The sequence below is a fragment of the Poecilia reticulata genome, linkage group LG22, assembly GCF_000633615.1.
Source record: "Poecilia reticulata strain Guanapo linkage group LG22, Guppy_female_1.0+MT, whole genome shotgun sequence".
In the NCBI taxonomy this organism is placed as follows: Eukaryota; Metazoa; Chordata; class Actinopteri; order Cyprinodontiformes; family Poeciliidae; genus Poecilia; species Poecilia reticulata.
The window spans coordinates 9067438-9078449 of NC_024352.1; the positions used below are offsets into that span (position 1 = coordinate 9067438).

The following is an 11012-nucleotide window of genomic DNA, read 5'->3' on the forward strand; positions in this document are numbered from 1 at the left end:
GATTGATTGATTGATTGATTGATTGATTGATTGATTGATTGATTGATTGATTGATTGATTGATTGATTGATTGATTGATTGATTGATTGATCGATTGAGTTGGTCTATTTTTATCTTCAGCTGGTTTTCCTGCATTTCCAATACACTTTTGGTTGACTGCAACTTAGTCTCACCAGAAGTGAATTTCTTTCTCAAGTCAAACGATTCTATTTAATTTACCAGAATCTTCTTGAGGTTTTCAAGTAATCTTCCCGACTACCTCACAACAAGTTCTCTTTTCTCGTTGCTCTTAAACACAAATTTATCTTCACTTTTCCTTCCTGTTTTCAGCTATTTCATAATTATGTTATGAAACAAAAGTGCAGATGGCTGAAACTGTTGCTAAGGCTATCGGTACCTTATACCTATTTACTCTATCTGCCCAAAAATGAAAGCCAGACCTTTCTACCGTTTTGAGAGTGAAACTCTGCCGCCTCCAGCTGTTGAAATGGTGACTGCATGCCACTTTACTGACCTATTTTTAACAATTGTGGCCCAGTTTGTGTTTAGGAAGGCTTTGATGCAGATCAGATAATTCACAAGAGAAGAAGAAAAAACATAACAACTGCTTCTGTTGTCCCTTTTCTGGTAGACATTCAATCAACAGATCTCTGGTATTACAGTAGCTTCGGTTTACAATGTAAAATGTTATTTCCCTAAAGAGGTTGACTAAGCTTCTTGCTCCCTCCTGCAGGCAAAATGAAAGACCGACTGTGCGAGCTGCAGACCTTCCCCTCCGCCCCCGCAGAGGAGGAGAGTGGCCCCAATGAGGATGAGGAGCTGCTGGAGCAGCACGCCGTCATCTTCCAAGGCGAGGACGTGATGGACAGCATCTACAAAGACGCCCAGATGATGAGGAAGGAGATGCTGCTCCTCAAGTTGGACGTGAAGCGCATGGGGAAGCAGAACACTCGCTTCCTCACGTCAGTGAGGAGGTTTAGCAGCATCAAGCGGGACGCCAATGCACTCGGTAGGGACATCAAGGCACGGGGGGAGGCCATCTACGCCCGGCTGGAGAAGATGGGGAAGCTGAGCAAGGAGCTGGAGGACGAGCATGGCCCCACGTCGGCCGTGGCTCGCATGGTGCGCTCGCAGTACGTGTCCCTGACCAGCGCCTTCCATGAAGCCATATCCGAGTTCAACGAGGCCGAAATGATCCAGAGGGAGAACTGCAAAAACCGCATCCAGAGGCAAGCGGAGATCATGGGCAAGGAGGTGAGCAGGGAGCAGATAGACGAGATGATCGAGACGGGGAAGTGCAACATCTTCGTGGATAATCTCCTCCAGGAGGGCAGGACTACTAGGTCGGCTCTGAACGAGATAGAGAACAGGCACAAGGAGCTGCTGGAGCTGGAGAGCCGCATCAAGGACATTCACGAACTCTTCTTTCAGCTGGCGGTGCTGGTGGGGGAGCAGGGTTCCATGCTGGACAACATAGAGGCCAATGTTGGCGCGACTCAGGACTACGTCGCCAAGGCTACGGTTCAGATCAAGAAGGCTGTGAAGTACAAGAAAAACAATCCGTGCAAGAAGCTTTTCTGCTGCTGCTTCCCTTGCTGTAAATGAGACTTGTTTCCGTATCTACAGAGCTGGCCCCAGGCATAAGCAAAATCAGCAAAATCTTCAAATTTGTGTCTAGTTTTAAGTGAGTTTTAAGATTACGGGGCCCTAAATCAGCTGCTGCCCCAGGATCCTGAAGAATCTTGGCCCGGTCATGTGTCTATGTCTATTTAATTTAAAGTGTTGCACTGCAGCCGCGGTGTCCAACATCAGTACTTTGACATCACAGTTCTTTTTGTTTTTTTTACAGTGTTAAGAAGAAGGAAGAGTCACTTCAAACCACACACTCATGCAAAACTTAGACAGTGTAATTTGGATGTTACATTTCCTGATTGTTACTTTGATTATATTTTAAGCAGCTCCCTCTGACCTGCTGTAAAGACATAAATCTAAGGTACAATATCTTTTAACTTTGTGTTTAGACTCTCATCTTTGTCATTTTTGCAGTGTAAAATATTTAAATGTGATTTTTTTTTTTTTTAAGTGACATTAAATGCCTTCGAGTGGTTTTGACGGCGCAAGCATGAAACTGGAAATAAAAGCGGTTCTGGTTCCTGCTGCAGCTGCTGTTGTTGTTCAGCAGGTCTTTAGAAATACATTAAGACCTCTAATTAAGGGAAGATATGTTTACATACTTTACGAAACTATAGCCTGGCCAACCTAATTCACCTACAGGCCTTTTGTTGTCTTTCTCGACTGAGAGCTCTGCAGTTTCAGATGAAACGGTATTATCTTAAGTCAACAGTACACAACAGAAGCCAGTCACGTAATACGTCAGCTTTTCTCGTGACCTGAATCGATGCATGTGTTTGCCAAGGCTGAGGAACAACAATAGAATGGAGAGTGGATCAGAAGGCTCTCGGTTCGTGCAGTGGGCCTTCTGGCCGTGCAAGGTGAAAATGTGCGACACGCCATCTCCCACAGGAGGTGCCAGTTGTCAGCTGGTAACGTGAAGGTGAGTCAGATGGCCGTGGTTGTCGTGGGCGTTTTCAAACTGCAACGTCGCCGCTCAATGTTGAAATGAGTCTGCAATGATTGCACTTCCTCCATCAGCAGCATCGCTGTGGTTTACATGGGTGAGGTAGGGGGGGGCTGACAGGCAGCGTGACCAGCTCTGTTAGAGGCGTTTGCACCAAGACTTTACAAAGTTGCCCGTCGTCCTCACATGACTGCTCGTGTTTGTTTTGTTGTGGTTGACTGCAGCCTGGCAGAGAAGGTTTAGGTGTAGGAGATTAGATTCGATGGGCTAAATCCTTGTGGGTTTGCAACCCCCAGGTTTGATGGTAAGTGTGGCTGTTTGAGATTTATGGGTGGGCTTATTGCCTGTACATGTAGGAGGGTGGGAAACTCATGAAGAAATTCCTTTAAAATATTTACATATGATGAATAAGGGCTTTTCATACAGGCTTTAAAGTTAAGGACAACATTTATAATAGCAATCTTGGAACATCATTAAGTCACTTGTGAATTTTAACCTTATTTAAATATTTTTATAATTCTGTCCGGTCTTAACACGCAGACAAAACGGTATCGAAACTTCAAGACAAGTACTCATCAAACATCTTCAGTTAGAAATACATTGTGTGAATTTGGTGCCATCTAGCTGTAAGCAGGGTTTCTGCAGGTTTCACCAACTCAAATACATGTTAAGACGATTATGAACGAAATTTAATGGACATTTTTGTACAAAATAACACTCTATATTTTATATAGCTGTAGTCCCAAGCTTTCTTGCACAGAATGCACAGCATCGTATGGGTTGACAACAGAAGCAAATCAGTGGCAAAGACTGTCGTCCAGCAACTGGCAATAAAATAACGCTTTTATCTAGACGTACAACGCTAGCTAGCCAGCAGGGGTATGCTAACAGCTAGTTAGCAGTGGTCTCAAGTCACAGAACGTCATGAAAATGCCCGTATGCGACGCAAACGTTTGCCTGACAAAGTCCCACGGTAAAAATAAACTACATAAAATATACGAGATGAAATAGTCCTTGAAATGTGCTCCAATAGGTTGGTCAGTCAAATAAAATAACAGAATTTAGTGGTTCTTTTACAAGGATTATGAATACGTTTCAGAGAAATTAACCTCTTAACAAAAACATAAAATGGTCCACTTTTTTTTTCTACCAAAACAGGACAAGAAAGGAAATGCATCACATTTTAAACTATTACTAGAAATTTCTAGAAAACATTTTTAGTGTGAACAAACATTTTGAGTGCTTATTTGGTTAAAACTGATTGAGCTATCTTACTTTAGTCTAGGAAATTTTAAATAAACATTTTTCTGTGTAAACATGGCAGTTTTCAGTTAAAAATTGTGTTAAACCTGCATGCACATAAATAAATACAAATAAATGCATAAAAACTGGCAGATCTCTTTATTACCTACAAACAAACTGACACACTTTGGTGCAAGAAAAACAAAACACAGGAGTGAACATAAAAGTTAAAATACTGTCAACACACTGCAGACAAAAAATGGCTACATTTAGAAAATGATCAGATTAATTTTTTTCTCTTGCCTTCTTCCTGGGATCATGAATGAACAGTTCCCTTACTATACATACATATGTTTAAATTTGAACACTGGGCACATGTGATGAAGTATAGCTTAAGTACCTGGTGGTTCAAGTCAAAAGAAAAGTGAAAAAAGTAATCCAGATGCCTAAAAATATTTGTAGAAAAAAAAAAAAATCAATCCGCAGATGAACTGATCAATACATGTTTCAAACTAACATGCAGAGTGACAGTAAAATGTCAAGCAAAAACAAACCGGTAGTTTACAGTACATGCATTCATGTGCAAATCAATAATTCACATCTACACCTAACTGAGGCAGGTTTCCTAAAAAAAAAAAAAAAAAGATTAAAGTACCAAAACAAAAGTGTAATAGCACAAGTGGATAAAAAAATAAAGCTTTGAGTTTACAGCAACCTCTAAAAAATATATACATAAAGATGAGGGGAAAAACAAAGATGAAAACTGGCAGCTAAAACCTAAAGTAGCTGACATTTTCTGCTACCTTTGGTAAAAAAAACCCAATTCAAGCATTTTCTTTCAAACAAAAACAAAACACTGCGTTTCAAAACGTGTTTTTATGCTAATGAAATGAACCTCAGTATCTGAAAAACAACCTGTTTTATTATCTCAGCAATCAGAAAAAAAAAAACACCCATAAAATCTTAGATTTCTCCATTGCTGCACTACAACCTGTGCTCATCATACTGTCTCAGTTTGGAGACTGCGCACTGCGATCGTCGTCTCACAACCAACATCACAACAAAAACATCCTAAAACCCTGAGGCGCCATCCATTTTTACCCACCTGGCAGATAATGGCACAAACATTCAACACATCAAAATAAAAGATGACAAAAGTAGTGATGTTCAAAATCGTTGGTTAAGCTTCCTAAAACCTGGCCAGCAGGGTTTTATGTCACTTATGTTTTCACCAAGTACATTCATATTCATCTCGTTGCTCCATTTAGATTTTTGGAGCAAAAAACCCCCCAAAAAAAAAAAAAAAAAAAAAATCTGCTGGTAAAGTTTGGCCAAACAGACTGAATAATAGTGTTTCACCCTGAATAAGCCAGATAATTACTCAGAAATGAAAAGTAGAAATGAAGACAAAACACTCCACAACCACAAGACGTGCCTCGCAGAGACGCCGATGTCGACATGCCAACGCTGGTGAGCTGAAAGCAGAAGGATCCTGGGAAACATCCAACTTCTGCTCAGGTGTTTGGTCTGCATCAATATGTTCTAATAAAGCTGTGAAAAAGAGTTTTAACAGCAGTGATGACGTCTCACTAAGAATAAATCTGTCAGACGTTAAGTAGTATTCGATTTTAAGTCTTTAAAAAAAACATACATATATATTAAAAAAATCATTCATTATATAGAAAAGTAGGGTTTAGCAAAACATATATATAGGTTGTAGGCATTTGTTTTGGGCCAAGAAATAGGAATGATCTTGTATATTTTGCCAATAAGGTGAACTTTCACTATTCGCCTTTCCCTGATCAAGATCCTTCTGATGATGAAATAGAAAGAAAATAGTGGGGGAAAATTTAGGTAAATCATAATAGATATTGAATATCACAACGCTATATTTCAGTAAAAACCTAATCTCTGTTTAAAACGGAGATGATGTACGTTTTAGTGGAACCATTTGAGTTGCTGTGGAGAACAACGTTTGAATTTCAGCGTGACCTCAGCTGAACCATAACACCTTGCTGACATCGTCTCCTGTAAATTAAAGTGAAACAAATAACCACCTGAAATTGACACCGTTTCAACTGGAGTTGCAGTTTTGAAGCGTGGAGAGTAAACATCTGTAAACGCTGAAGAAAATACAAGTAGATCAAAGTTCTCTTGGTCAGTCAAAAAAGAAAAAGGTGTCAAAAAATGCCATCAGTGTTCATGCTACTGGTTTCAGAACCGATCGCAAACATCTCCCCTCTTTCGTGAGCTCCCTGGTGAAGCACATGCACGGCAGAGGGATGGCTTCCTCCCGGCGGGCGATCGTGTTGAACTTGCACTTTTTCAGGTGGTCGGCCATGCTGGCGATGTCGGCGAACTTCCACTCGTTCACCGTGCCGAAGGCCGTGCTGAAGCGCCACACCTGGTAGAACACGAGAACAGCATGTGACTTCAGCTGTGGTGAGAAAAACTCACGTTTGCTCCAATTATGACAAGGATTTTGACAAATGAATGACCATACAACATAACACCTGAATGTTCTAACCTTGTGCGTTATTTGCCATGAAGGAGACCCGTCGTCACGCCGCTTCTTCTCCCACAGCAGGACGACCATGCCACGCATCTGAAGCAGACTGGCACACACGTTCCTCATGGTGCGAGACACTCTGGACAGCTGGCACAGACTGAAACTGTCGAGAAAGCTCGCCATGTGCTGCAGTACCTCAAAAGGAAGACTGCTAAACTGATCGTACTGAGCGTCGATGTGGTGGGGCTTTCTTGAGTGGCCGTCTCCAGTTTTCAAAGGCAATCCGGGCTGCACCCCAAAGGAACCCAAGTGTCTGTCATGGATGATCCGAAAGCCCTGCACGGACGGACAGAAGCGCCTCTGGGAGTAAGTGCAACCGTAGTACGCCAAGGGGCAACGCTGCTCCATCCAGCCGTTGAGTCCGGCGTGGATGTCCCCGTGGACGTTCTTGAAGTGAGACGAAAACTCGTCGCGTCGGAAGAGCTGCCCGCACACGAACGTGAACATGGAGCGCTGTTTGGTTTGGTACCGCGCGACACATTCGAGCACCAGTTCCAGCCGCAGCGTGTGGAAGGGGCTGGGGTTGGAAAGCTGCGGACTGGCATGGTCGCAGGCCGAGGCCGAGGCGATGTCGCCCACCATGGTGTTCGTGGCGAGGATGGCGGAAGGGAAGGAGAATGTCTGAGTGCCAAAGTCAATGTGGTAGCCGTCGACGAACCTGCTGTCGGAGATCCCCCGTCCTCCCGGGGAATCCCCGAGGCAAAACAGCAACGCTGCAGTGATGAGGTCAATGCCATGGAGCCCCATCGGGTCTTCCTCTACCTCCAGGTCAGATGTGTCCACCGCTTTGTCCTCCATTTTTACTCGAAACAAGTAAGGGTTGATCAGGGCCTGGGGGACATTATATGTAAACATGCTGAGCACTTCTAAGTTCTGCTTCCAACACCGATACCTGCAGAAGCTCCTTCTCACTTGATCCGACACCAGGAATGGCGGTGTGAGCGGGACCAGCTGGGGCGCGGGTGGCTCCGGTGCTACGACGGGTATGTAGTCCTGAGGGATGAGAGGCCAGACGAGGTCACCATTTTGAATTGGTTCGTTGATAACGACATCTTTTTCCTCAAAATGCAATTCCACAAAGTTCCTTTCTCCAGACCAGTTAGCAGCATCGTCATCTCCGTCTGTTTCCACAGCGCAATCGACTCCACCCACAGCCCCCAGCTCACACTCTGAATCACTGTCACTCTCAAGCATTTCTACGTTCCTCCCGCCTTCAACAACATGCCTGCTTTCCCCATTTTCTCCATTATTGATCACTCCATTCTTATCTCCATTTATATTTTCGATGATTTTCCCAATGTTGTTGGAATTGGTGAGGATGTCCAGCGCAGCAGCTAAGCTCCTGGTCGCCTCCCCTGAAGCTCTGTACAAGTTGTTATAAGGTTCTTCCTCCATTTCTGCCGTTTCACTGCCCAACACAGACGCCATTTCATCCCCATAGCCTGCACCCTTTTCTCCGTTCTTCGACACGTTGGTTGTAACTTTCAGCGACTCCAATAGCATCCTCTGATCCTGAAGAGCTAGAGCCATGTCCAGCTGCTCCACCTTGTCAAAGTCTTTGCTCAGGTTTTCGTAGGACTTGTGATCAGCGTAGCTCACAGGCCACCGGTTCCACTCCATTGTGCAACAAACTATGCTTGCAGGGCACGTCTCCAGATGCTGCGCCATTTTGATTCTCTTGACGGTGAAGGGGCAGCCGAAGCCGCTGTTTAGGCAAGGCAGTCTTTCGTAGGGGCACAGGAGACGATGTTCGTCCAGCTTGCAGGAGTGAAAAACGGCCCCGCAGACGAGAGGGCAGCCAACCAGATCGCAGGAGACACCCGGCTCTGGTTTGGCCATGCACCTTCTGTTGATGCATTTAAGGCAGTGCGGATGCAGGTTCTCCATTTTAAAGTAGTTCCTGCCTGCAGCGGGGGGAGCGTGGTCAAAAGCTGAACCTGTAAACAAAGACAAAGGATTAAAAAAAAAAGACTTTTCGTGAAACTCTCACCTTTAATGTTTATTCTTAAAACTTTTTCACATTGTGTCACAACACAACAAACTCAAACGTACTAGGATTTATACACCTATTGGGTAAGTGGAGGAAAAACTATTAGGGCTGAAACGATTAATTGGATTAATCAATTTCTTTAATACAGCTAATTTAGTAATTGATTAATCATTATCTGGAGAATACAGATTCAAGAAAAGGCCATTTGCTGATAAAAATAATTCAAAGCTGTAATTAAGCCAAAACTGGACATTATATGTATATGTTTTGTTCTAAAATAAAAAAACACCTTTGTCTGTAAATGTTTTACCTAGAAATCCTTAAGTGGATTTTTTTATATATTCACACAATTCAGTAAACTACTGCATTTAGGAAATAAAATGTTTTATTTTTAAAAATTACATTTATTCCACCTTTTAAATGAATTTCTAGTATTTCATAGAAACGCCGTTTAATAAAGTAGTTTAATAAAAATCTGCAGAACGTGCCATTTATTTTATCTGAATAATCGCCAGAACAACAGAGATTAATTGATTGCTAAAATAATCGTTAGTTGAAGTCCTAAAAATTATACATTGCCGTACAGATTTATTCAATTAGAATATTACTGAAAACTATTTACTTTAGTAACTCAATTCACTGAGTGAAGATTAATTACAGACAGACTGATGTTTTTTTGATCCTTTAATGATTTTCAGCACAAAATTGATGAAAACATGACTTAAAATTAGAACATCACATCAGACTAATAAAAAAAACTTAACATAGAAATGTGGGCCTAATTAAAAGTTTGATACCTGCTTTAATGTATTTTTAAGTTGACAAACGAGGTTCAATGGAATGCATATGCTAGTTTAGCGAGTATGACTGTATTTTTATTTTTTTTCAAATGGAAACCTGAAAAGTCTGGTGTACATACAGTGATGTGAAACAGCGTTTGTGCCATTACAGATTAATTCTGTTTGTTCCTTTTTGTCCCACTTAAATGTTTTAGATTATAAAAAATATGCATACAAATTAGATGAAGAAAAGCAGAGTGAATACAAAAAAAAGCAATTCCCCCCATGTTAAATCATAGCAGCTGTGATTCAGCAGATTTACCGCTTACTGGCCACACCCATACCTGATTACTACTAGACCTGTAATCTTCTTATAATTATTAGTTTTAATCACTTAAACAGAACCTGCCATGTTGTGGGCTAGAAAATCTCTAAAAGGAACACATTGTACCCTGAAAAAGAGAAATTCAACAACAAATGCAAAAAGTGTAATCAATCACTGTGAAAAGGGTTACTTTATAACTTCAGCCATTACCCACATACACAAAAAACATGCAATACCAATTAACCTCTAAGAAAGGCCTTTCACATATCTAGCAATTAAAAATTGTGTCTAATCCTCTTTATTCTAAACAAGCCCAGCTATTTTTAAAGGAATTTAAAATATCGGATTTTAACTGAACCACTCTAAAACTCAAATTTCGTGATCTAAACCAGTGTATTGTAGCTCTGATTGCATATTTTGGGTTATAATTTGGTTCACATTTCACCACTGGATACAAGCACATTTCAAATATAAATTATTCAAGAAGAATTATGAAAACATTTCACTTCCACTTCACACAATAATTTGTGTTAGTTTGTCTCACACACACACACACACACACACACACACACACACACACACACACACACACACACACACAAGACCAACAAAATATTCCTACCAACAACTACAATAAATAACTAAATACTTTTGTCTGGTGAGGAACATTTCACAACAGGGGTTTTCAGGTTTGGTGAAAATCTGAAATGTTACTTTCAGAGCTGAAACTAAGCTTTTGTTCAAAATCTCTGGTATTCAGAAAACTTGTCAAGACTTTTCCCAAATAAACACAACCAGTTGATGGCTTATGAATTTACTGTTCATCAGGACGGGTTACGGATGTGAACGGCGTCGTGTCTCCAAATAACAATTTAAACACTCGCAACAACGCTGCTAGTCTAAAATGAAAAGTTTAAAACATAATAATTATTGTTGAAATCTTTGCTGCAGCTGACAGCGGAGTTGCGCAAGTACAGCTGGCAGGTTAGCATTCAGCTAAACGTAAACAACACATCAGCCGGTGTAATTCCTTCTACCCACTTTTATCCCTTCCTCCTATGACTTCACTAAAAATAACAAGATTTACATAAACTTGTTTTATTACTAAACAAGTAACAGCCGAACAGCGGCGAACAGACAGAAGAAAAAAAAAAACTTTTCAAGCTAACAAAAGAACAACACAAATAGCCTGTTAGCATTAGCGTGTACAACTCTACTCTCAGTTAGCTCGCCGGTAGCTTCTGGAAACAACCTACCTGAGTTACTGAAGTCCCTGAAGTCTTATTTATGCTAATATTGTTCTCTTTAAATTTGGTTCGTTAATTTCAAAGAGCCGGAAACTATACCTACATACAAACAACTTAAAGGACTTAACTTCAAATCTTGTGAATTGGCCGCAGCTGGTTTAGTTGGTGCGGATCTTTTGGTTGTCTACGAGTGTTGATCCTGGTTTGGGACGTCGCAGCACTACCTCATCACGTAAAGTGACCTGTCACATTTAGGTTTATGGGCGATGTATGGCAGGTCGT

The 11012-nt window shown here is 41.4% G+C and overlaps 2 protein-coding genes across 4 annotated transcripts; one reads left to right on the forward strand and one right to left on the reverse strand.

Moving 5' to 3' along the window:
* The first annotated feature begins 641 nt into the window (after positions 1-641).
* stx11a (syntaxin 11a) lies at positions 642-2157 on the forward strand. The gene is made up of 2 exons (XM_008399081.2): positions 642-653; positions 734-2157. The coding sequence occupies exon 2, from the start codon at positions 739-741 to the stop codon at positions 1603-1605; it is 867 nt and encodes a 288-aa protein (XP_008397303.1). The 5' UTR covers positions 642-653; positions 734-738; the 3' UTR covers positions 1606-2157.
* Positions 2158-3956: 1799 nt separating this feature from the next.
* Positions 3957-10950, reverse strand: fbxo30a (F-box protein 30a). Of its 3 annotated transcripts, none has more exons than XM_008399079.2 (3): positions 10858-10950; positions 6348-8326; positions 6021-6224 (listed from the first exon to the last, which is right to left on the reverse strand). In XM_008399079.2, the coding sequence occupies exons 2-3, from the start codon at positions 8274-8276 to the stop codon at positions 6021-6023; spliced, it is 2133 nt and encodes a 710-aa protein (XP_008397301.1). In that variant the 5' UTR covers positions 8277-8326; positions 10858-10950. The 3 variants fall into 3 exon arrangements, with proteins under 3 accessions (XP_017157922.1, XP_008397301.1, XP_008397300.1); XM_008399078.2 differs by having other exon boundaries at positions 10740-10950; XM_017302433.1 differs by lacking the exon at positions 10858-10950 and having other exon boundaries at positions 3957-6224; positions 6348-8276.
* Between the last annotated feature and the right edge of the window lie 62 nt (positions 10951-11012).